Genomic DNA, 27527 nt, shown 5'->3' with positions numbered 1-27527 from the left:
CGTCAAGCATGGCACCTCTCCTTGTCGGCTCCTCTATCACTTGCAAGAGGAAGTTGTCTTCCACACAATCAAGGAACCTCCTGGATTGCTTGCGCTGGGCCATACTGTCCCTCCAACAGGTATCAGGGTGGTTGAAGTGCCCCATGAGGACAAGAGCTTGCGAGCGTGAGGCTGCTTCTATCTGTCTATAGAGTGCTTCATCCACACAAGTCCTCTTGATTGGGTGGCCTGTAACAGACTCCTATGGTAATGATGTCCCCCATCACAGTTTTCCCTTTGACTCTAACCCACAAACTCTCAGTTGGCCCATCACCCATCCCCAGGCAGAGTTCCAGCTGGTCATTGACATAAACAGCTACACCCCCTTTCCATCTGCCCAGAGGCGTAGTATATTTTAAGTACATAGTAAAACTGCACAAATAATAATATGGTAGTTTAAAAGAATGAGGTAGGTGCAGTACTATGATCTAATGATAGTGGAATTGTATTTATATGTTGTAATTACCAAACAAGTGGTATGTTTTGATTCCTTTTGATGAATTGTCAACAGTGCCGCAGTTTGATTTAGACGGGCTTATGTCTTTAAAGTATTCTAACTACTAATATAATTTTCACAAAGTAATACAGTGCTATATTTAAAAGTTAATTTTATATTAATTGTTATTTAAGTATTAATATCTTTGTATTTAATTTAAAGATTGTAATTTAATGCAAGGTTATAATGAATTATTAATATCTATTATTTAATGTTATTTATAATATCAAACATCTTGTTGATATTTTTAAACAGGAAAATAGATGGGTAGATCATTATACAGTGTGAAATTAGAAAAATTAAAAAGAGATACATCTTCTCCCTGTTATCTCTGTTTCTATTTCTTCTTTTATTGCATTTTGTTTCACAAGATATTGAAGATCTAATGAATATTCAAATATATGCAAATCCTTTCCCAGCCTCATGCATCATACACTGAAAACACATACACTTTACATATAATTACATCCTATATATATCTCTTTTTTACAAAACCTGGGTGCTTTTATCCAATATAGATGAGTTTTTGTAGGAATTGCATTCCTAACTTGACGCAAGGCATTGTCCAGGTACAAAATTACAGAACATCTAATGAAGTTGGCTATCAAAAACAAGAGATGAAGCAACCCATTAATTACCTTGCATTCATTTCCTCACCCATCCTACGCGTGAAAAACAAGCCTCCTTTCTCCTTCATAGCTACACTTAGAAGACAGCAGGATGTTCAGATTCTCATTCAACCATTGGTGAAACTAACTGTTTGAAATTGCTCATTTTTCATATGTGCACAATATTACCTGAAGGAGCATCAAGTCTTCCTGCTATGTGACAAAGTAATATAGAGCGCTGTGCTCTTTTGCTGGTGCCTCCATTTATAAGAATCCCCACAACAACCAAATCCTTCCAGGATAACCCTTAAGGCACTTGTTCCTCCTGATAATTTGTCAACTTTGTTCAGCAAACTTTTTTGGGGAAAGTTTTTTGTAGCTCTTATCAGAAATCAAGAAAAATTTATTCTAATAATACATAAATTTCTGCTTTTTTATCAAATGAAAATATAAGAATGATAACATTCCATTATTTTGAAAACAGGTTGCTGAGTACTGACTGAAACAGTATATTAAAGTATTTACTATATATTAACTATATATTTACTACGTAATTGCAGCACAAAAAAAGCGATGTAATGATTTAGGGGAAAAAAAATGCTATAGTCTGTACGTAGTAAAAACTGTCCTCAATATTTTAAAGTTAATGAAATATTTTTAAAATATTATTTTAACTCTTTTATTCTCTTGCCAGATTAAGTCAGTTTTATCACTCAATGTCAGTATTATTTACTGCTACATTATATCCTAGATTATATAAAATAATACAAATACCCTAACCATTCTGTGATTCTATTAAATATATGGATGGATAAAAAATGTTTTTTTTTGGTTTTTTTTTTTTTTTTTTAGGAGAAAACCTCAAATTAATTTTGAGTTTGAATCTACAGTTTCAGAGTTATAGGAAAACACCACTGTAGAATTTGAACCTCCCTGTTACGGTCTGGGTGACTAAAACTGTGGTTAGCGGAGACATCCACTTCTTTCCATCTTGATTTTCCACCCATTAATTTGGTATCCGACTTCCTTGTGAGATCACCTACCTATTTCCGTATCACATAAATCAGTTCCTTGAATCTTTGCTGCAAACCTCCAACTGCTTTTGGCATATCATGGCTGCATATAAAATGTACGGTAACTTTTTTTTACATGTGAATGATGTGTTTCTGAGGGAGGATGAAGTGCTCTCTAGAAGTGTCTCTGTCTCTCTATGAGCCATTGAGGAAGTAGGCAAGAAGCTTTTACTAAATGCCTAATTTTCAGACATCTAAAACTGCACTATGAAACCATCTTCGGAATACAGACTGTAAAATATAGGCAGTAGACAAACCTAATCTGAACATCTGGGTAGTTTTTCCTTTACCGTCATCCCTCTTTCTGTCTGTGGGTCCATCTCCTTTTCTATCTTTGTGTCTATCTATCTGCCTTGTGCTTTGGGAGCAGTAGAACTCAGTTATGTCCTCTAAACACCTGCCATTTACGCAGTGGTATTATGCTGCTTCACGAAGAGACCTTTCTTCATGCTTGAAGAACATTGCATGTTATTCCTTTTCTTCTACTTATTTTTTGCCTGTTCTAATAATATTGTTTTCTCTAAAAAAAAAACTTTCCTTTTATTTTTTCATTATTGACATAATATCCCATCTTTTAATCTTTTCAATCTCTCATATTTTGCTGTCATAGCCTAGTTCAGCTCTGTTGTGACAACCATGCAGATTTGCGTGCCACAAAAATTAAGCCATAAAGCCCAAATGTTAGTTTGTTTTGAATTTTCACAAATTTCTGTTTCTCTTCTTCACTCCACTCCAGTGCTTTTGGGCCATGATTCATCAGCTGAACATGTCTTACAGTTCTTTGCTGCATAAGAACAGAATGAACCAGAAATTAAAATGCTTTGATAAACACAGGTCTGAGAGATGATGGTACTCTTGAGGACAGTAGCCTTTCCTCATAAAGACATGCAGTACCTAATTCAAGGAAGGGTTTATCACTATTTCATAAACATCAGGATGAAATTATGCAGTTTCTTGTGAAGAATTGCTGTCTTTAAAGATGTTATATATATATTTATAACAATAGAAAAATTTAAGCTCTAAGAAACTTCTGGAGGTCATTGGGTCCAAATCTGAAACTTGACTTCTTGAGGCCCTGCTCCACCTGAATTATGTAAATCTCAGTGTCTAAAGATTCTACAGCCTCTCAGGGCAGCCTATCCCAACACTCAATCCTCAATTCTCTTCTTTCCTTTTAAATAAACAGGTTTTTGGAATAGCATTATAAAAGAACAGTTTTTCTGCTTTCCTTTATTTATAGTCAAGACTTCAACCGATTGCTTTAATTTTTTTGTGATGAAAATACTACCACAAAATGAAACAGATAATCACAGTTACTCAGCTTTTCAAGGTTAGCTACATATTCTAGCTTTGTATTCTGCTTTTTTGCTTATATTTAAATATTCTCTCCTTACATATACTTCTTTCTGATCCCTCAGGATATCCGCTGCATCTCCTTTTTGTGGTTTGTTGTTTATAAAGAACCATGTCCTCTTCAAAACCATAAATTTTTACATAAGATCCATTCCTTGTCCTTTTAATGCTTTAGAGAAAGTAGAAAAAGTATAAGCTTCTATGCCACTTCCATCTAATAGGAACAAAAATATTTACCTATGTAATGCCCAGGAATAGAAGTACCTAAATAAGTTTTCTCCCGTTCTTGTTTTTATAAGCTTTTATATTAACTAGGGTGGTTTATAAGCAGAAAGAACCATTGAACTGATCCGGAAGCTGCTACTTACAGCTGTAGCTTTGCAGAAATTCAGGAAAAGCAGTTATCTGGAATTTAAATGACCTTGTGTGGTTTCTTTAGAATAGATGATGTGTTAGTAAGGGAAGAGAAAGGATTAAACTTTCTCTCCAGAAGCCTACCAGCTGCTTTTTCTATAGCTTCTATTATTATTTTTTAACACAAAACAGTCCAAAGGGCTCAGAAAAAGAAAACCAAGAGCAGTCATCACACTTTTAAAGAAGTGATCCACTCCTGAGAGTGTCCCTGGAAAGTACACTGACCCTCTTTCATATTATAGTATATAATTAAAAATACACACATTAGCCTGTAATTGTTAATCTTCCTCTTTGTTATGCTGTACTTTTTTTGCATTCTCCTGCTTACACCACTTTGGATCTTCTCACATAAATAGCCTGAAATATATGAACTATTCTTACTCTTATTTAAAATCTGTCATATCTTTGGATGGACACTGTAGTGAGTTTGCACTGGTATATGAAAAAATTAAGGGGCACTACCACTAATTCTCAGCATGCCAAACTGTTGTTATTTTTAATAAATAACACATTCAAGAACTGTATTTTTTTTCCCCAGTCATTTCCTCAGTTAATAAAACACTACCCTGTAGGTTCATTTCTTTAATGATCCCAAACACAACCTCAAGCTGTGTTATTTGTTATTCATCTACAACTACACTTACTGTCATTCTCGTGGCATAAATGTAACAAGACTGAGTTGGGAAAACATTAGCAATATTTCAACTGACTGGCTCACTAAATCATGAATAACACAGCTAATGCACAAGGTCATTCACTAACAAAATCTATTTGCTGTGCCTCAGAATAAAATGAAATATTTATTACCAAGGATACCACTAGTAACAGGAGTCACAATAAAGCTTTCAGGTGAGAGTGAATGGAGATGATGTTAACTTGCCCATCATTTCTCACAATAACTTTTCATAATTCTTCCTTTATGAAAACTTTGAAGGCTACTTGGTACCTTTAAAATAATTTCTTTAAAATCAGCAAAAAGTGGAAGAATGAGTGAAGCCTGTTTATACTTCAGAAATACAGGCCCAATATTTTTTAAAGAATATGAACTTTAATCATGTAATAAAAAAGCATTATGTTTATCCTTGGGTGGGTGAAGTGCAAAGTAAGGAATATAAATGCTTATCTACAGAGATAACTGGATCCTAAATGCGTATACAGAATTTTCATGTGCATGTGTGTGTGCAGGTATGCACATTTGATGGAAATAAGGAGAAGGATTTAACAGGAAAGATCTAAGCGTGTGAAGAATAGCTACTTTGCAGATCCTGAGGATACTCAAAATATTATGATTATTACTATATCATCTACAAATTTTTCTCATGGCCAGGATCATTGTGGGAAAGGCACTGTGCAAACATACAACTAAAAGGTGATTCCTGTGCAAAAGAGCTTATATCTACCGAATGGCTGGAGAGAGAGTAGATGGCTACAGAGGGAAGTACAGATAACAAGGAATTGATACTAGGCAACGTGGCAGCAGAATACCAAAGCAGAATCCATCCATGCAACATTCTTTCTCTTCTTTTTTTTCTTTTTTTTTTTGGCACAGGAAGTGATGTGATTAGCTAAGCCTTATAAATCCTTTAAAAGCTGAAGCTCTTTCGCCATTTCACTGTTTAGAAGAGCAGAGGAGACTTATTAGAAGGGTTTAAAATAAGGAGAAATGGCAGGAAAGGGCACTCTGGTTAGCTCTCCCTGAAGTCCTGGAAGCAAAGACAAAGCTTTCCTTTTCTGTAACCAGTGTGATGGAGAGGTCTCTCTTTTGCAGTTGGCTTAACTCAGTACTTCCTGGTGAGAGTTTCTGCTGGTATCATCTCTCCTCTAACAATGCTGTGAAAACATTTTTTAGGACATCTCTAAAAGGTATAAAAAAGGATACCTGGACTGTCCCACTCTCTATGGTGCCAGTTCAATTGGAGTGGATTATGAATCTGATTATAAACCTCTTATGGAGCAAAATGCTGTTCTACATCTCAGGTATCTGTGCACTTTGTGGGAGAATCCTATATTCAGAAATAAAAGTATTTCTGTCATGCTGGGGTTTTTTTTAGAGAATATTTCTGCAGCTGCAGAAATATTACAGCTAAAGAAGATGGATGAATTGACAGTGTCTGAGGCTCTGCGAGTAATACTGTGTATCAGGAGCTAGCCCTGCTGGTAAAGAGTTTACTGTCCATCAAAATGCCAGCTACGCACTCTTGTGAGTAGCCCCTTATCCTTTTTTTTTCTTTTCCCCCAGAAAAAATGTGCATCATTAGCAAAAAACCTGCTATTTAAACTATTCAAGCTTACCTGGTAAATTTTGACCGACATAGTTTGGAGGGGGATCACAGAAGCAGTTCTATCAGCAGATACAAGACAGCGGTAACCTCTGTCAAGGGTACGATAACCTCTTTCATTGGCACTGATGCATTCAAAAGAGGGCATTGGCCCACAGCCTTTATAAGACTGTCAGACTTGTATAGATTATGCAATTTAACACATAGAAATCATTACTGCATACAATTTACAATAAATGTAAATGAAATGCCTATCCGCTTTATGCATATATGGGCATAGGTCACTATTAGAGTGCCAGCAATTTCAAGCAATTTCTGCATGCTATTTTCTGCAAAAATTAGCACAATAGCTTCCTCATGGGGTGAAAATCTGTAGGAGAGTTAAAAGCTTGGTGAAATGTTTTCTGACTTCTCGCTGAGTGCTCCATTTGGCAGGCAGGCTTTCTCCTACCAACACAAGCTGTAAAGCACACCTGAGGCTGTGCATGAAGCCATCTTTGCAGCGCTCTCCCCTCCCTAACAGTGTGAACACAGCACAGGCCTGTTTCCAGACCTTCCCCTTCATGCAAATATATGGAACCAGTCATAAAAGAAATATTTGCTACTGAAAAAAGAAGGGTGGCTATTACAAGGGCAGTACAGATAATGACTTCCTCAGGAAAGAATTTTGTGAGAAAGCAGTTTGCGTATTTCCTGACCCCCTTGCTTTTGTAGACTACTGGATCTGTGACTTATTTCTAAAGGAGAGGATGTTCTTGTAAAAGCATTTTAAAATTCCTTTATACATATATATATCAAACGCCAGAGACCTTTACTTTCTAAATACCTGCAATAATCTACACATATACACATAACATGTATGTCTCAATATAAGATACATATATATAGCGTATTCCACTCACTACTCGTCAAAAATGAATACAGTAGTATAAACATAAATTAAGTATGAGGTATACATCTTCACCAATCAAGATTAATGTATATTATTATCCCTTGACCCCTTCTTAATATTCCATTTTACCATGTTTCTAAAATATTTATACCATACAGGGTGTTAAATTATAGCAATTAAGACCATAGTATGGTTTTATTAATATTTCATCAGGAATGTTTCATAATTTCAATTTCCCCGGTGCCCTTCTGTTGCTTTGCTGTACACTGTGGGGATGGAGGGCATTCCTGTCTTCTTCATCTTTGCAGAACTTTACCAGCATTTTACTTTATACAGCCAGATGCAGTGTTTTCCAGCTACTGATTTTTTACCTGGTGGCTGACTCATGTAATCATTTCAGGTTCTTTATGTCCCATTCTGGGACTCCAGCACGACAAAGACAGTAGCAAACCAGAAAGAGACCAGAAAAGGGCCATCAAAGGGACTAGAGCATGGATTCCAGAAGAGGTTGAGACCGATGGGCTTATTCAGCCTCAGGAAGAGAAGTCTAAATGGTGATTTAACTGCTGCTGACTGCTACATGGGCAGTACTATAAAAAAGATGCAGCTAGACTTTCGCAGAGACTCATACCAAAAAGATTTGAGGCAAATTGCTACAAAGGAAATTCTGGTTGGACAGAAGGAGAAAAAATATATTTTTTAAGGAATTTTGTGGCCTTAAGCTTATTTTATGGAGTGTTACTTTCCACAGTGTTGTGAAGGCAAGGAGGCAAACATTTCTCTGCAGTGGAAGGGCTGAGAGAGGTCCAGGTGGTCCTTCTTAACTGCCCATTGCATGGAACCATGAATCTTGCCTTCTAATTTGTAAATGTTGAGAATGAACATATGACGGTGAACTTTAATGTTAAACTAACTGGGACTTTAAGAAGTCCACAGTTTGTTTTATCTGAATTTTCTGTACACAGCTGAAACTTGTCACAAACTTTATTCATTATGTGAATAATTCTGTTATAAAAGGTGGAATGATACTTCATTTTCTTCTAACACTGGCTGAATTGGTACACTTTTAGCTATAAATAATGGATAAATGTTTTATGTATGCAAGCAGATCATTACGCATATATGCATTGCACCCCAAATAATGTGCAGCATTGAATTATCACTGTTAGAATGGTCAAGAGTATTAAAAATTGCCACTTTTAAAAATCCATTGAAATATATTCTGTATTTGTAAAACATAGATAGCCAAAGCATGGTTATTTTTGTTCTTAGTGCTCAAAACTCTTCTATTGATGGACACCAACTTCCTTATATTATTTTGGAGAATATTTTTGATAATGGGTTTCTGAAGCTCTGCAAGAAAGTATTTAGAATAGATAAAGGTTTTTCATTTCTCTAGCTGTAATTCATCTAAACTGGTTTTATTCATACTTCACATTGACATCAAACCTTGAAAATTCTCCTCTGTAGGCATAGCATTATCTATAGGACTGTTTTACCACTGAAGTATCTTGGAGCTTGTATATATATGTTTTTTACAAGGGTATGCCTGTGTTAAAAAAATGGATTTGTTTGATTTGTTGACTCAGCAGCCTTTTCCAGGCTTATCTTTATATATAATGAATAAATGGTACCTGTCTCAGGATGGGTTAAGTCAATCTCTGGCAATACCTACTTACTTTTTTTGACTGGTGAGGAAACCTTGACTGATTTCTTCCTTGAGACAGCTTAGTTACTAGACATGATCACAGCATTAAAAAAGCTCCAGAGAAATACAAAAGTGTTATTACATATATCCCAGACTTCTTTACTACAATGTAAATATCACATTTAGGAATAGCTCTTTTAAAAGGACAGCTAAGGGAAAACATGCAATTGAGCACCTATTTATTTAATAATTGAAAATAAAGCAATGCAAGCGGTCAGGCAGAAAGAATGTGTTTAAAATACATATCTATGTGAACAGACAGCTACATGAGGTCCTGATGTATCAGTTCTTTGCTGCTCTATGCTTAAACAGTATCTGACCATGGGACATTAGGTACGTGGGAGGTAGATGGTTTAGAGAAAGTGATGTTGTCTTAGTGAATGAGTTTAGAATGAATGAGTTATGGATGCTTTGTAATATATCAGTTAGTGGTCTAAACATGTGGTCTGTGTGGTGGGTGGGGAACTGGCTGACAGGCAGCACCAAGAAGGTGGTGGTAAATAGTTCATTTTCAAACTGGCGATCTGTCACTAGTGGGATCCTCAGGTATCAATACTGGGCCCAACACTGTTTAATATATTCAAAAGTTATCTGGAAGATGATGGGAACAAGTGTACTCTGACACAGTTTGCTGATGATACCAAACTGAGTGGGGAAGTGGACACTCTGGGAGAGCCATGCTGCAGGAAGACCTGGATAGGCTGGAAGAGTGGGCTAACAAGAAGTTCAACAAGGGCAAGTGTAAGGTGTTGGGTAAACATAATCCAAGAGCATAGCACAGGCTGAGATCTCCCTGGCTGGGGATAAGCTCTGTGGAAAGGAACCTGCAGGTATCGGGAGACAACAAGCTCAATATGAGTGAACACTGTGCTGCTGCAGCAAAGAAAGCCAACAGGATGCTGAGTTACATCAAGAAGGGCATCACCAGCTGAGATAAAGAAGTCATTATCCCACTCAGTGCTTATCAGGCCACATCTGGAATACTGTGTTCAGTTTTGGTCCCCACTATACAAGAGAGATGTGGTCAGGCTGGAGAAGGTCCTGAGAAGGACCACAAAGATGATCAGAGGGCTGTGAAGTCTACTACGTGAGGAAAGGGTGAGAGAATTTGGTTTGTTCAGCCTTGAGAAAAGAAGGCTCAGGGGAGACCTTATCACCATGTTCTGGTATTTAAAGGGTGGCTACAAAGAAGATGGAGTCTCCCTTTTTACAGGGAGTTGCATGGAAAAAATGAGGGGCAGTGGGCACAAGATACTCCTGGGAAGATTCAGACTGGACACGAGTAAAATTTTTCACAATGAGAGCAGTCTCCCCGGGGAAGTGGTGGATTCCCCAACACGAGACGCTTTTAACATTCAGCTGAACAGGGTGCTGGGCCACCTTGTCTAGACTGTGCTTTTGCCAAGAAAGGTTGGGCCAGATGATCCTTGAGGTCCCTTCCAACCTGCTATTCTGTGGTTCCATGAAAAAAACATACAGCTCTTGCCAGCTACTCAAGTATGGGGGCAATTTTTTTCTTACGGCAACATGCAGTCCTGCTATTTGCCTGACAAATGGATTTTGCATGTATTTTTTGAACAGAATTAAAGACAAACAGAGATAGAAAATTCCTAGATTGTGTGCATGGAGATTTGGCTGTCTTGTACCAAAAACCGTGAGAATGCAAAGGTGCACTGGGAGTGGTGAACATGGCCTGAATTTCTATCTGCTGGTTTTATTGGCTAGAGCAGGTTGTGAAGGATGTGTGCCCTCAAAATTGCTGGAAATGCAAACAATGTTTTAAATTACTCCAGGCAGCAAGGTACTGCATCTGAACAGATCGAAAGCTGAAATGTTGATATCAGAAATTGAATTAAGGCACATGAGATTGAAATAATATCTAATTAAAATAATTTGAAAAATTATTTGAAAATTGAATATGACATAATATTTAGCAGGCTGTTGCTAGTACAGCTATGAAGCTTTGACTTTTCTGCAACCATTTTCATTCCAGGCCTGGCTGCCAGTTAACTAGAAATTATACATGAAGCAACTATCTTGTGTCATCACCCAGTAAAGATGAGAATACAAAATATCTTTTGCCCACAGACTGTGTACTTGTCCCTCACTAATTGAATTGTAAAATTTAGTAAAGGGACACTTTTCCTTTGTATCTTGCCTCTCTAGTTAGTAATTTTTGTTTCAAGCTGGAGCATTTGAATGCTCATGTTGTGGTTTTGACTGACTTTCTTGAAGCCTGATGCTACTTCTGCCTAGGGAGAGTTGTTACAAATTCACACCTATTGCCACTGGGAAGTTGTACTCAGGGATGGGTACAGGGTCTCCTCACACCATCCTGTAGACATACATCAAAAGTAAGGGAGAGTTTACTTATATTCCGAAAAGGCTATTCTTCTGGACATGATCATATCTAAGTATGTAATTCAAAATTCATTAAAGTCCTTTTTAAGTATTTACAAAAAAGGGAAGTGGATGATGTGGGAAAAACCTGTGTAACATCGGGTTGTTCTGAAAGGAAAAAACTTACAGAGCACTGAACCAACAGTATGGTTTTTCTCTGTCCCATTGTCATTTAGTTGTGTGAATGCCTCAGCAGTTTTAGGAAGTGCACTGACTGTACAAAGGTAGGTTCACTCTGGGACTGTGTTCTTATCAACAGGGAGAAAACCCAAATATTATGGGAATTCATTTGCATTGAATTACAAGGGAAGAAGGTTTTAGTATATCTGCTATGTGTATGCATGGCACAATGTGTGGGTCTGCCAACTTAAAGGCAGTCTTTCTGGTCCACCTTATTTTTTCCACATAATCAGGGGGTTCTTTGTAGGGGAGGAGAAAACAAAGACTAACATGATGTAAATAAATGCAACATCTGCTTGTCTTAGATTTGGAAAACTTGTTAAAGACTTCAAAGCTGTAATAAATACTTACCATCTCTCTGGATTTTCGTTCCTCCTTTTTCCTTTCCTCAAAAAGGGGAAACTCTCATGAATGTGGCTCTATGAAAGGAGCTTTGCAACAAGCTCCTTGTTGGAAGACAGTTTTACTGTAGGATGGGAAGACAGTTTTATTGTAGAATTCATCTGAGAGCCTACAGTAAATCCAAATTAATTACCTTCCATCACTTTATTGACTGGAGGTCCAGTCAATATAGTTAGTGAGTCTAGGGCATGAATTGGCTCATTCTAAAATGGGCATGTAATAGATGCCGGGGGAATCATATGTCTGTAAGTACTTTTTTTTCCCCCTACATTTAATTAAATACAGCACACCCTTGAAGTCAGATGCACAGCAGAAAAATAAGGTTTCCTTGTGAATGACACCATCTTTCCACGAATAATTTTCATATTAAAGGATGGTTTCTTCTCTGGAGCAGGTAAACCCTGCAGCAGCACAGGAGACAGATTGAGGAAGCCTCCTGCGTATACCCTTCCCTTGTCTTGCTTGCGCCAGTCTGTGCTCCCATGACTAAGTCGGAGTTGCAACCTGCTTTATAGCAGACCTCTGTGAATCACTCATTTCTCAGGGCTTCCTTCTTCCAGAAGTGCTATAATGAGACTGGAGGTCTGCTTGAAGCCCTGTATAACTTGCTTCTCCTAATAACCAATGGACTCCAAGGTTAAACCTGCCAACTACAAAACTAGACACTTATATTCCTGATTATGCCACTGACAGATAACTTGCTAAACGAAATAAATGTTAGCCCTCAGAAAACACATCAGACATCCTTCAGGTTAGTGGAGACTATGAACAGTGACAATCCCTACCCTTAAACACTCAGTGACACCCTCATCATGCTCTCTAATAGAGCAAAGCCATTAAATTGTCCCCATTGTAATTTAGATCACAGAAGAGACTTCCGCAGATTCTTTCAGGTTAAAATAACTGGTATACAGAGAGTAGGCAAAATTATTCCACTGTAGCTACGTGCTTAATTATATGGAATACTGCATAAATTGTCAAGTGCAAAGAATTATTCTGATAAATTAAAATACTAATTAAATAGGCTATTGCAGAATTTTGAGAACATTATAGGGCTCCGCTTCTTCAGGTAATTTGCATATCCTTCATCTAGTGAATTTAATTTAAAGGCCTCCTTTTTTGTGTGTTTGGAAGCCCTTTTTGTTTCAGTGGAAGATTAAAAGAGGAATTTATATGTTGCTAACTGGGGTTGTGGGGTTTTTTTTCTTTTTTATTTAATAGCTGTTTTTGTTATGCCTCTTTACTGATGAGTTTGTCAGTTCTCCATTCATATTTCAGGACTTTAAACTAAAAAATCGACTTTGATGGAATGTGCAATATACCATGTTACCCAGAATTATCACTTACAGTTCATAAAATTTGCAACAGAAATATCTTCTGCTGTATATTTGTATTGGAATAAAAGCTAGCAGATAGTATACTGATATACCTTAAAAAAAAAATTGGGCCACTTTTCAAAGGATTAGTAGCTTGTTCTTAGTATCTGAATTTATTTTCTCACCACTTCTTCATCTGTCTATAGGGTAGCGACTATGGTTTATTGTCTTAAATTCTCAATTATAGTTATGCATAGAAAAGGTTAAATAATTATAATCACTGTTCCACAGCTTGAAGTAGCTGCTTGATGTGTAGTTGCTGCTTCAGCTTCAGCACCATTTTTGACAGAATTTCTTGACCTTCCTGAACTGCTTGTGAAGTTCAAGGTTAGCTAAAATATGCTCATGTACACGCCTGGAGTGAACATGCCGGCGACTGTCTGCTGTGTCTCTCTCTGCAATCTGACAGTGCCAGAGCTTGACCATTTTCAGGTTATGATTTAATCAATAACAAGTCGTGCCTTCATGCCTCCTAATTTTGGCAGGGCTTATGTTAGCATGGCTGTCAGAGCTGTCCTTTGTGTTTTAGCCGATATCAAGGGGGAAAGGGGGGTGTTAAGTAAACTTTTTTTTGTTTTTAAAATCAAAGCATCAATAATTAAAGTCTGCAGGAAATCTATGAGAAGCAGGTCAAATATGTAATAGTAATTATAAAATTCAGTGATTCAGCAGACCCAATATTTTCTATTAACTGTTGATGTGGTAGGAAATTACACACTGGGATTTAAGCTTTGTTGTTTACTTATACCCATTTAATTTTCAGCCACTCTGCTGTGCAGTTTTCTTTATTCTAAGCTACCAGAGAATCATTTGTTGGACCATTCAATTTCTTTGAAGGAGCTATGGAGCTTTCTGTTTTTATAACAGAAAAGGTTTATTAATTTATTTTTCTAGATTTTTGCATTTGGTAGAAATCTACCTTTAATATGTATGCTGGGTGTGAGGTGGTCAGTGTGGTAGCATGGCACACCTTTGCAACAAAATGGCACGTCCAAAAGAGTGAATCTTGTTACATGATGTGGCAGGCCATCAGTGAAGCACAACAGTCAAGTATAAAGTCCAGTACAAAGTCCAGAGTACAAAGTACATAGTCCAGAGCGCAAAGTACTCAAGGCCAAAAATTAAGCTTGTTTGCAAAGATTTACTTGGTTTTTAGAAATTTGTACTATGCAATGTATATATAACACAGTGAAAATGTAACCTCAAATTGCATGGTCCAGGCAACTCTTTTTTTCTCAGATGACTCCAGATGGAATAAATATGCTTATGAATGTATAAAGCATAGCATAAGTATTAAGTATGTGAGTACTGCATGTAGTTTTTAGGCTATCATTCAGCAAAACATGCGCTTAAGCTTTCTTAACTTGGGACTCCATGTTGCTAGCTGCTTATTCGCTAGCATATGAGAAAGAAAAAAAAATAAAGCTGCGTGGGTCTAAAAGGTCGACAGAATGTTCCACTCCATTTAAATCATGGGCAATATATTTATTCTTTGCTGAAGGCAGACAGAAAAGTTTCTTGGTATTAGAGTTTCTTGAGGTTTTACTTCTTGAGTCTTTGCACATACAAACTCTTACCTAAATCTTTCCACATTTTGGATATTTGAGGGGAGATTGAGTCCTAATGACAAAACTTGCCTCTGAAATGAATGCGTCATTTGTGTAGCACTTTGGACAAACTAAATAAAGTATCAATTCACAGTAATATTGCTTCTGAGGATTGTCCGCTGTAATCTCAACTGTTTTGAATATGCTTAGAACTGCAACAATCAAAAAGTATTTTTTGCAAATTAAAGAAAAAAATTCCTTTCAGTATTTTAATGTAAATTTACAGTGTACAATATGCTGTAGCACTCTTCTTGTCATTTCTGGTATGAATGTTTCCTTCAGGCAACTTCAGTTGAGAAGCCTAGTCTATCCAAACTGTGTCTGTAATCAAAGGAAAGCGATAGGTGCCTGCAGATGTGTGTAAGATAATACAAAATGACTCATCGTATTAAGTGTCCATCCCTTTCCACTGACTGCAGGAAGTATTTAGATGACTCACTTGGGTTACATAGTTGGTGACTAGACAGCTAAAGGGAGAAGAGTTTAACAAGGCTGCAAGGCTTCATTTCTATTCATAAATAAATCAAGCCAGGTACCTGGGTTTTGGCCATGAGTCCAACTGACACAGTTTGTATCTAGAAGGTTAAAGTCTTCCCATGTAAAACAAGATGACCTTACACATACCCCAAGACGAGAATAATCTCATCCTTCTGCTGTCCCCAGAACTGTGGTTGGTAATTTTTTTGGTGCGAATATTAGTGGGCAAAGGCCAAAATCATTTGAAACCATAGTCATGATTTAAAAGTATGGGCAATAGCAAGACAGTGCTCATGTTCATGCCCTGGGCATGTTTGGATTGCAAGTATATATGTAGTCTTAGTGTTACCACCTCTATTTTGCATTTAGCTGGTTTATGCTGGATTACTTTATTTTTGTTTTGAATGCTTTTACTGATATCCAAGCTGATAAAACCCCTAAATTTCAAAAAAGAAAACATTGTGCATTGCACCCCTATTTGTGAAATAAATTCTTTATCTTACCTGCTATGTGAGAGTTTGTTGTGAAGTGCCCAAACAGTGACAGTGCTGTTGCAATGGCAAGGTGCTGCCCTGCACCTTCACTGCAAGGGTGGCAGTGGGAAGTTTCCACTGAAGAGAACTGTCCAAACATATTGTGTATATGTGTTGTGTGTTATACTGTGTATACAAAAGAACTAGGATTATTTTCTCTTTTTTTTTCTTCACATAGTAATGAACAATTAATGGCCTATCTGTGCATTCAGAAAACTCACTAGCAGAGTTGCTGTCAGAGAAGGATATTCCATAGATGGCATAGGTAGAAACAGTCGTTAATTTATTGATGGAGGAAAGAGGGTTGGTTATATTCTAAATGCTGCAAAATCATGCCTAGTCCAGATTTCCTGTAACTCAATCTTAATCTTCCTTACAGCCGTGAACAAAGACAAGCTTGAAAAAACAACTGGACTGAAAATTCTGCAGACTGGTGTGGGGGAGGTAAGTGGCTTGGCGGCATTTTACGCTCTCAAAAACATTTTAATTGTTGGGTTTTTTAAGAAATCCTGGAGCTTCTGAACGTTTGTGAGCAACCAGTCTGATAGTGCTAAGGGCCTTTTTATGATACAGTTGCATCTGTCAAAATACAATCTGCTGCACAAATAGCACTGTATCCCACAGAGGAAAAAAATACTATCCTTATGAGAAAAGTGCAGCCAGCTTTAAGAAAAGCAGTTTTTTGCTTTGTTGTATCACAGGAACAAAACCCCAAAGACGAGCACAGCAACTGAATTTGTCATGTTATTCCGCTTGGTTTTGATGGAGTGCGATCTCATCTAGATCAATGAAAGTTTAAATTTGGGGTAAAGTGTCTTCAGATGTTAGAGAGAATTTGGCAGTGAATGACTGGCTTATTTTGGATGTAACTTGAAACAGAAATAAAACATGTGTCTCATTATGGTGATATCACTAAGCAAAAACTGCACTAAGCAGTTCATCATTTATTAATAAAGACGATGCAATCTGCTAAGAAACTTGTATGAGCCACTGTGATTGCTAATTCTCGTGCTAATTTTGTGTACACAGTTTTCTTTTTTTTTCCTTTTTGTGTAAGTAATTTTGTTAGTGGTGAATGCTCACAGAGCTAGACAAATGCCTTTTTCTTGTGATTACATTATTCTCAGTATTAAGAATAATGAATTAATAACTTGTAATATATAGAAGGAATTTAAGGTTTTTTCTTTTTTTACTGATTTTAAATTTTTATATTTATAATTTTTATCAGTTCATGCCTGAGAACTTAGCCAGGATTTCTGAGGTTCTTTGTGTAATTTTATTCCCATTATTATAAGAATTGCTCCTGAAGCGTTACCAACACTGATGCTTAGGGTCAAAGCTATAATTAGAACTTTCAAACAAACATAGGTGAAATCATCAGAAAATGAAAACCAGCATCTCTCCTTAGCTAGACCTGGTTTCACTAGTTGAGGTTCCAAGGGTGCATAACCTGAAGAGCCGGGAAGTGTAACCTGGAGCATGGCCGTACACCTCAGTCTGTGTCCTGCCTTCAAGCCAGAGTGAAACTCGCATTTGGCTTATCCACAAGCCCTGTCTTCTTCTGAATAACAGAAGAATCAGGACTGTGTCACAGACTATGGAAGCCCCATCAAGTAAAATTTTACACAACAGCACTCCTCATGCTAATGAAATACCTCCATATATTTTTGTCCTACTCCAGTCATTGAATGGATTCTAGTCGACTTCAGTGTCAGCTGGAAAAGGAATGCCCACTTCACTTCAGATGCTTACTCTTAAATGAATTGTTTTCTCATATCTGGTCAATGGGGAAAGAAAGCGCTTTTGGTGGATACTTGAAATGCAACAAGTTGTCACCCGTTCAATGCCTCATTAATCCACATTGTATTAATAGGGTTGTTGTAACCATGATAGTCTAAGGATATACTGGAGATAGAGCCTTGAGGACTTCCTAGGTTTTTTTAAGGACAGCTGATAGAACTGGAAAAAATGGACAAGTTCTTAGGTTAGACATGTCCCGAGTCTGTATCTTGTACTTGGTTTAGTAAAAGTCATTGCAGAACTCACCTCCATATATTTAGGCTATCCTAGCTGTAAAAAAAACCTGGTAATACTACTTGGATTAATGCTTTGGCAGAAGTTTGTACCTTGCAATCTGCCCAATATGCGTTTTTAGAAGGGAAAAAGTTGAAAATGAATTAACTAAAAGGAAGCAGACAGTTTGGCCTAAATATATTCCATGTTACATCTGAGATATGGTGATCAGCCGCAAGAAAACCAAGTGGTTTAGAACATTAAGGTGACTTAAGAACATTTATTCAGCTGCTTATATGTTTCGTTGGATGTGAATTCTCCCAGCTGTGTACTTTCTCCTTCCTAAGTCTTATCAGGTATGATTGTGTACATAATGAATACCTTTCTGCAGTCTCACCTACATGAAAAATGGAGTGCTGTAACCAGTCTGTTTGTTGATAGGGCATCAGACTCAGGCTATTTCAGGTTAAATCTGTGTTAATCCAGGTTTGCACTTTGTTTTTGACTCTGTGGTGTTTAACAGTGTTAAAATAATAGAAAGTACATATTTTAACATACTGAAGGAGCCTTTTGTTAAATGAGGATTTCTTTTTCTTCATACGGTAGAAATGGATTTATATGTAATGGTAACTAAATCAAAGTCAAGATGTTCAAATCAAAAGTACTTAGAAAAAACTCTTCAGTTTCGGAATGAGAAATGGCCTTTTTGTTTGGACAGTAGGTCAGATTCATGACGAAGTTAATGGATATGTAATCTTCACTTGCAGGACTGTAAAATAAAAAGGATTGATTTTGCATGGCAAGTTTCATATCTGAAATAGCTCAAGAGAAATATAGCTGAGATACTAGTGGCAAATGGAGCCACTGTATAAACAAATTCAGGAACTGTTCTAAGCTCAGCAATAATTCATGTGTGGCTCTGGACAGTGGAATCAGGTTTAGGTGTTGATCTATGATAAACAGATTTCTGCATTAGTAAGAAATGTGTAGTCATCAGTGACTACCCAGGCCTTGGGTACAGTGTGAGGAAACTGTCTCTCCCTCTGTGGAGAAGAAAAATACTTCTCTGAGCTCTTCAGTCTCTTGCTTTCTCTCTCTGTCTCAAGAAAAGCATTTCAAGAGCAACAACAGATTATAAAATTCACACCAAGCTTACCGAGCCGTTCAGTCAAGTCTGGGGAGGGCTGATAAATTGCTTTTATGTCAGTGCATAAACATGTGCTATGTAGTCATTAACAACATGGTTCTGAAGTCTACCACAGCTACAATACAGTTCATTATCTTTATGTCATATAAAAGATTTCCACAGCTTCAGTGATGTTTTGGGGGTTTTTGGTGGAGCTGAGGCTAGCTGCGTTGTGTCAATGTAGGGTAGGCTCTGCTTTAATCCTTTAGCAGGATTAAAAATGGGTTCTTAAAATCAAACATCAGAAGCTGCTCATGTGTCAGGATGTTTACTTAAGAGTTCTATATGTTTCATGGGAAGATTTGGATGATACAGTGCAAAACATTGTCTGGACAGTAGGTAAGCAGACTTTTCTGTTAGGTCATTGTGGAACAGATCCTTACTGGTACTTCCACAGTGCATACACCTCAACATCTAACATTTGCCAGCAGAATATTAAACATTGCAGGGATCCAGAGAGTTGAATTGGAGATTGATGTGCTGTGTATCACTCAAAGTGCTGATTATTTGGGCACCTATTTTCTTTGTAAGAAGGCTGTTATATCAGGAAACCAGGAATAACTCTGCTGTAGAGGAAACCAGTACCACCACTGAAGTCCTGAGGATGCGTGCACTGCTGTAGACCTCACTATCTCTGGAATTATATTTCCTAAAATGTTTATTTTCTGTTTGGAGTTTTCCAATGCCTATAACAGCTCTAGAAGTCCTATACAGTAGGCTTCCAAGATTTGTTTGAGTCATCGGATGCATGATGTTTGTGCCACACAAATTTATCGTGAGCTTTTCACACCTTCTTGCTTATTCAGGTACAATGAAGCTGCTGTTGTCTTTGAGGTATTTTCTTTCAATCCTCCACACATGAAATAGATCTCTGAAGTACTAAAGTCATCTTCAGAAGTTCAAGAACCTCCTCTAGTTGAGTGTATGTATGTGAGGATATGAATCGAAGTGTTGTGTTATTTATGTGTATATTTGCATAATGAAAGGCATAGTACTGGTAAAAAAACTGAAGAGCATTAAAACGGGACCCGTAACTCTATTCTCCTATTTCCCAACTTGATGTGGACCATTGTGTTTTGCAGAAAAAATACTTGTTGCTTTATACAGCTGAGCACCCCTGAGCAGCATTTGCTCTCACATGGAGGAAAAGCCTCCTTAGCAGCAGTACAGTTCCACCTGACTACTGCTGAGTTCAGGATTCAGCAGGGTTCGGAGCCCAAGTACTATGCAAATGTTGGTCCAGCTGGACTTCTGCTCAGGAGCTGCTCTCCAGCCCAAGGGATCTCAGCAGCCACCATGAACCTCAGTGTTGCACCAAGGTGACTGAGTAACCCAGAATTCTTCCACATCCTTTAGGAACTGAACCACTTCTTTCTTTTCACATGATCACTTTTGCACTGTTATAAGAGCAGAGTGTTTTTCAGTTCCACACTGAGCTTGGCTGTGACTGGAGTCTGTCTGGTTCAAGTACATCTCCAGTTTAAGAAAATTTCAAATAAAAGTTCAAATCCAGTTACTATGGCATGGAAAAATAATTGATTATCCAGCTTTTGACTGAAATTAGTTTTCAGCCACAATTTCAGATAACAGGTCAGGCTCTCCAGTGGCTCAAGAAAGCGTAATGATTCAAATCAGGTTTTGGAGGCCAAGAGTCTGTGATTTGAATAATAAATTACCTGAATCGAGGACTGAAACAAACCAAGGGAATGGCACTCTATGTCTTAAGCTGGTAAAACAGCACCCACTCCAAAATACGTTATTTTAAATTAACTCTCAATTTCCTAGTAGTGTTGCACGTAATACACTCATCGCTGGAACTGGAACTGTTTATAGGATTTGAATCATGGTTCTCATATGTCAGACATAAAAATGAAAATGGTTTTCTAAACCAAATGGAAACAACCCAAAATATATGCACAATGAACACTGTCATACCTCTAGATGTTCTAAAATAGAGCAGTGATATTTTGACATGTTTCAGGATATTCTCATTTAGAGATATTTTGATAGGTGTGGAATTATGTTGATGTTTCATAAAGAAAACTGCATTTAAAAATTCTAGTGAAGCTAGAGGACATGATAAGGCAGACTATTCAGTGATGTGCAAGCCTTTTTGAGGCAGGAGTCAGATTTCTAACTTAGTATCTTCCTTAATATTTCCAGATTTTGTCATTAATGTCTGTGTATCCAGATTCGGCCCAGAATTATATGGAAATCAATAAAAAAATTGAGTGCAGAACTTGACAAATCATTTGCAGTTGTTGAAGAATAAGGTGTCGTTTTTTCTGATCTTTTCCAACTACTAGATTGAATGCTAAGGGTTGGCTTTTGGCTTGTGAAGACCAAATGAGCCTGGGATCTATGCCAGCTGCTTTTCTTAAAAAGACATCTTGGCAATCAGCAAATGTTCCTTATCTGGAGCTGGTATTGTGCCCAGAGGTACACTGAGATAGGAGGGGATGCTGTACTCTCACTCAGTTAGATAAGGCAGCTCTGACACTGACCACAGTATAGGAACAGCATCTGTGCATGCATAAATACTCAAGTTTTAACCCAAGTCAGAACTAAGTTTTTCAACTTCCGTTGAAACCCACCCTGCTCTTACTAGAACTAATTAGACTGAACTGGAGCACAGGTGAATACGAGGGAATATACCTCTGTCTTACACTGTAAGCATTCTAGCATCCTTAGACTGGGGGATGCCAGGGAAGGCTTTTTCCATGAGCCTGCATTCAGCAGCTTTTCCTACAAAACCTATGGCTTAGAGATCAGCATATTCATTTTTTCCTGTTGCATGGGGTCTGGGACTGGAGATCCTGCAGACAGCTCTTGCTGCTGGCTTTTGCTGATCACTGTGGCTGTGTTGATTAGCAGTTGAACAGAGATTTCCAGGAGGACAGTGTTTTGGAGCAACATATGTTGCTATGGGCAAGGCATGTGTCAGGTCACAGATGGTCCCTGTGCTTTAAGGCGTGTAATTTTAAGGCTGTATATACGAATAAGAAAAATAACATTAAATGAAAAACTTACAGTCCTAGGAATATGCTTGGTGAAGGTACAATGAGGAAGATTCACCTTATCCCCTTACCCTCCCTCCCTCAAATTATCGATTCTAAAGCTGTGTAATCCTTAAAAATTCATATATTATATTTTACATAAAATGCTATAAGTAATATACTACTTTTATGGGGTTTTACTGACAGTGAATAATATCTCACTATTACAGTTTTGTGAGTATACATATATAGTAAAGTGGTGCTAATCAGAAGCCATAGAGTAGTGTTTTGAAGTAATGCTTCAAGAGCTTTAAGGAAGACAGCTAAATAGAACATTAAATTTCTCCAAAGAGAATGATGAAGCTCTATGGCTCATTTATTTAAGATCTTGTATGTTTTTGCAAAATGCATTTTAGCTAATGCTTAGATATAATGTTAATGCTATTTATTAACTATTCATTTTAGTACATAGCCCACTAGAGGGCTGCTTTTCAAATAAATTGCATCCAGAGTGTTAATAAACAGCAAAATAAAAACAAAAAATATACAGCATGAATATGTATATAATTTTACTACATTATTTTGTCATATACCTTCTGTGACTGCATATTATATACAGAACATACTATAACAGTATAAATCATGGCCCCAACTCTGCAAATATTTAGAATATGCTTAGCTTTAAGTATATAGTCAGACTTTCCTTTTAAGACACCGATAAGTTTAAAGAGGTGCCTGGATGCTGCTGAGACTGTCTTCTGTCACATATCACACTATCTCTGGTTGTGGAGGGGCAAAGTTCCAATGTTTATCCCTTGTATTTGATTTGAATATTGCATAGCAGAGTCATTTTGACATCTGAATGACAGGTCACAGCTTCAGTTTGGAAATCAGGTGTCATCAGTAATTTCTTTTCTTGTGCTCTGATTGTGACAACGCCCTCCACCTTCTTTACAAATTTCTAAAGAACACGACAAGGAAATGAGGAGATTATACTGTTAAGAAAAATACAACAAACCTGATTTTCTGAGACAACTATCAGTCTATATTGATTTATGTTTTCCTCCTGAAACAGTGTAAAAAGCACAAGTATACAAGTGTCATGTTGGTTCATGAATTCCTTTACAGTAGCACTGTGTGATTTAAAGGAGCAGAAGTGCCAAGTGATGTGGCAGTTGCCATGGCAACTATAGCAATTCAATTTTTATTCAGTATCATGTAAAATGAAACAAGATACAGTTTGCCTTGTGGCTTCAGGAACTTATGCATCCTACCAGTGTTGTTCCTTTTTGTCTTTTTTAACATTGTTCCGTTTAAAAAGTAGCATATGTTTGTTGTAAGGATTTGTCTTGGTTTTAGGCCGTGTCATGCCATTGTTTTTAGAACAGAGTTTCTTTTACAAACCATTATAGATCTGTAGAGGAAAGAGATTTAGATATCAGCACCAACTACATAAAGCCAACTGCAGGGTAATTCTGCTTAAAAATTAATGTTATAATCTACCCTATGTTTTGGCAGCCTGCATTTGATATATTCGTAAAGAAGATATGCAGGACCTCTATAAAGGAGAACGTGATTGTTTGTACAGGTTCATGAAATTCAGCATCCTCCCTCTACCAGCAGCCAGTTCATTATGACTGAAAGGAAAACAAAATCTTCAGTAGTGTAATGGTTTGGCTGGGGAAACTATAGGTGAGAATAAATTCTGTTTAACTGTCTGAAGTTTGAGTGATAGAGCTGGTCAGAAATTGTGAGAAGGGAGATTCTTCCACCCCCAGAGGCAAGAGCTTGATCCTGGCAGGAAGATGTGGATTTCAAGCAATCTCAAACACAGATTTAACTATTTGAGGAGAGGAAGAGGTGGCAGATCCCAGTCTCTCAGCCTTCTTTCTAGCAGTTCCTGGACAGCAAATGCTTCCTCATTATATAAGCACAGGAGAGTAAGTGTCTTGGGCTAAGATGCAAGCCTTTAGACATCCAACATTTCTATATGAATCCTGGCATCAGGTGCCTTATAGCTAGATCAGCATTAGTAAAATAAACAAGAACAGGCATGGAGCATGTCACGGTCTCACATTCCTCTGTACTTTTGTGTTGTTGGCATGGTCACTCAGATTATGTCCTGTGCCAGCTACTACTTTCTAGACCATTTTGCTTTGAAGTCTAAGATCCAGGCCAGAAACTGTTGTCAGCAGGCAGTTTCAGTGCAGTCTGCTTTGCAGCACAGGTGTTAAAGACATGTGTTTTCCTCAGAATTCAAGCTTCAGCTGCAGGTAATGACTTTTCTTCTTCCATGTAGTTGCAAGAATTGCTGTGCTATTTATTGTAGGTTTTTTAGTTCTAGGCTGTAAAACCTAAGATCTGTTCTTTTTCTGGGAAGGCTGAGGATTTGGTAGCACATTCTTATTCATCCTGCCCAGAACAGTTTTGCACTTGTACCTTGCTAAGTTTCCACCCTCAGAGGCAACATTGCTATAGCCCTGCTGCGTGTCCATCACTTCAGCATTCTTCAGGATGTAAGGCTTTATGTGCTATACATATAAAATCATATTTTAGAATATTTTTAATAAGGTTCTAAATGACAGCATGTTTCAATATTTGGTTAGGAAGATGTTTGAGTTGCTTTGACTAAGCTTTGTTAGTTTTCACTAACTGGTTTGTTTGTTTTGTTTGCACTTTAACTAGAATTAAAGGGAAATGTTGGGGCTTTTTTAACAGAATTGCAAACCTACTTAACTGAATTTGTAACTCAAAGGTGCTGTAGAAACAACAGTGTAATAGCTCCTGAACTGCAGAATGTCACTGATAGGTCTTTATTTTCACTTTGGTGCATGTAAGTATCTCTGATTCACATTGCTGGGCATTAGGCACAAGCATTAAGGAAATAACTGATCCTTTATAGCTATATATAGGAAATATACCCAGCAAAATACCCATTTCAGTGAAGAACTATATGCATCTATGTGCTGCATGCCAAGACCCAGATACAGCATGAGCACAGCACTTTGGCATGCATCAACACAGCTCGTGGGTCAGTATGACTTCTTTTAGTGCTACGGATAGATCCATCATGGAGCGATTTTTCAATGTGATCTAAGCATATCAAGTGTTTGAGTATCAGAACCTGTGATGAGAAAAAGGGACATGATTCTCTGCCACATTAAAATGACCTAGTCCATTTAATGCCCAGGGACCACTGCAGCTGACATCAGTTTGCTGTTCACTTTGCTCTTGCAAAGGGATGTCATTTTGCGAACTATTTCTCTCTCTGACTCTTTACCTTTAGCAAGTAATGACTTCATTTTACAAACATCAGTGCTGGTTTTATGATACTGATTTCTCTTGATTGTTAAACTGTTAATTTACAGATCTTTACTAAGTGAATGCAAACAAATTCTGGTCCTCAAAGCTCTGCTAATGCACGATGTTCGAATTTTAATTTCCAGTCCATCTTAGATTATGGTGATGAAAAACAATATTTAATCCCTCGTTAACACATGAATAAGCAGAAACTGTCATTTCCACCAAACAATAACGGGATTATCTCAAGAACTGTCAGTTTATGTGAAAACATTATGTTGCCCAAATTTTCATAAAAATTAGCAGTGGGTAATATTCAAGATCAGAGCAATGGAAAGAGGGAAATCTGCATTCATGGTAATAAATATTCATATTTGTCTGCTCAGGAGATGAAAATCTAATCAAGGGGCTATTGATGCGCTGGCTTTTCTTTTTTTTTTTTTTTTTTTAAACCAAGATGTTTCATCTAAATTGGGTTTGATATGGAAATTAGTCTCACTCCAAATCCTCCAGGCCATGAGCATGCTGGGATAACACTGGAGGTGTCCAGTACATCAGATGTTGCTGCTGGCATCTGCAGACAACAAACACAATAAAATAAAATAAAAAAATGACAACGTCTCAAGGGTCAAGCTCCCAGTGGCTGAGGGTGTTCTGGGTTTTTTTTCCCCCTAAACATTTTAATTTTATCCCACTTAAATCCTCAGTACTGCAGGGTTAAAATTGTCGGCATTTTTTGCTTTTGTTGACAATTACCATAAATCAGAAGACACTCTGCATGAAGCTTAATGAAATATGTATGATCTAAAAATGGGAAGAAGATAAGTGCAATATGTTGCTTTAGGGTTTTGTGTGTGTATCTACGTATCCGTGCGTGCATATGCACAACCAGAAGAGCTAACTTCTGTTTTGGGTACTGTACACTGAATGGAAGAGTCAAGCAGTTACTAACTGGAGAACATATAAAACATAAAAAGCATATCATATGAATAATACGTTCATCCAAAAGTGAGAGTATTATGTTTTCTGTATCAGTTAATATGTTCAATTAATATACTTGTCTGTTGAAATATTCAACAGTTGAAAACATTTCTTGATACTTTTTTTGTCACCACTAGTAAGAAAACCCGGTCCATCCTAAAAAAAAGAAAAAAACAAAGTGTTTGTCTTGACATACTTTATTTAGTAGTATTATTATTACTGAACTCAGTAGTTGTACATAATCTCTTGTCCTTCCTTGTACTTCTTGGGGGGGTTTATGACCTTTTTTAAGAGTAAATATATCATTAAGGGACTGATCTTTCAAATTACTGCATGTATATATATGAATACATCTGTTCATAGAAGAGTATTGTATTTTCTGAGATCTACCTAGCAGAATTGTGAATGCTACTGGGCACTAGGCAGTTTCGTCTAGCTACTGATCGCTGTGCACGCACAAGCAATGTGTGACTCATTCCTTTTAAAACTCAAAATGCCATCAGTGAGTTTATTTAATTCCTGGAAAAATTGTCATACAAAAGGTATCTTTTTTAGACTTGGAACTGGACAAAAGTCATATCAGCAGCATTCAGCTATATTGCCTGTAGCAGGAGAGAGTAGAAAGGAAAGATAAGCAGACACTGCTCTGAAAGAAAGAATATTCTTACTGACCAGAAAAGAGAATAGCTAGAATACAAATATTGCTCATTGAGGAGGTTGCATCCCTTCATTATCAAATCTATACCAAACAGAAATATGAAGATATGGCTTGTACTATTTCAGAATTCCAGTAATTTGTGCAATAAATCATTGAGAGGCAAATATAAGCAGCCTTCCGAGCATGGTGTGCATGTATTGGCAGACCTGATATATTTTACTGTACAATCTGTGCTGGCATCTTTGTCCAAAATGTTTTTCAGAGACTTTAAGTACTTTGCCAAGCTTAAAAAAAAAAAAAAAAAAAAGGAAAGAAAGAAAAAGAAAAGAAATGCATGTTACATATATAGTATACAGCAGATGAGTGTTCAGCAGCATACAGGTGTCTGGCACACAGGTGCCAGATAATGTAAGGTAATTAGATATTTTCAGGGAAATCCCGTTATTTGTTCCTAAAATAAAGAGTTGCCCATTCTTCTAGTGCTACCTGTGCACTATCAAGATGTACACCTGAGAGTGTTAATGGCCCCTCTTAACTGTTAGCTATTTGACCAGAG

General features: G+C 37.3%; 1 protein-coding gene across 1 annotated transcript in view; it reads left to right on the top strand.

The window, feature by feature from the left end:
- Positions 1 to 27527, top strand: part of PTPRN2 (protein tyrosine phosphatase receptor type N2) — a 590472-nt gene that overhangs the window by 334402 nt on the left and 228543 nt on the right. The window contains exon 12 of the mRNA XM_030483611.1: positions 16217 to 16281. Within this exon, the coding sequence (XP_030339471.1) occupies positions 16217 to 16281 (65 nt within the window). The remainder of the gene's footprint in view (positions 1 to 16216; positions 16282 to 27527) is intronic.

The sequence above is a fragment of the Strigops habroptila genome, chromosome 1 (assembly GCF_004027225.2).
Source record: "Strigops habroptila isolate Jane chromosome 1, bStrHab1.2.pri, whole genome shotgun sequence".
In the NCBI taxonomy this organism is placed as follows: domain Eukaryota; kingdom Metazoa; phylum Chordata; class Aves; order Psittaciformes; family Psittacidae; genus Strigops; species Strigops habroptila.
The sequence above is the reverse complement of the archived record's forward strand: the minus strand, read 5'-3'. Positions and strand labels throughout refer to the sequence as shown.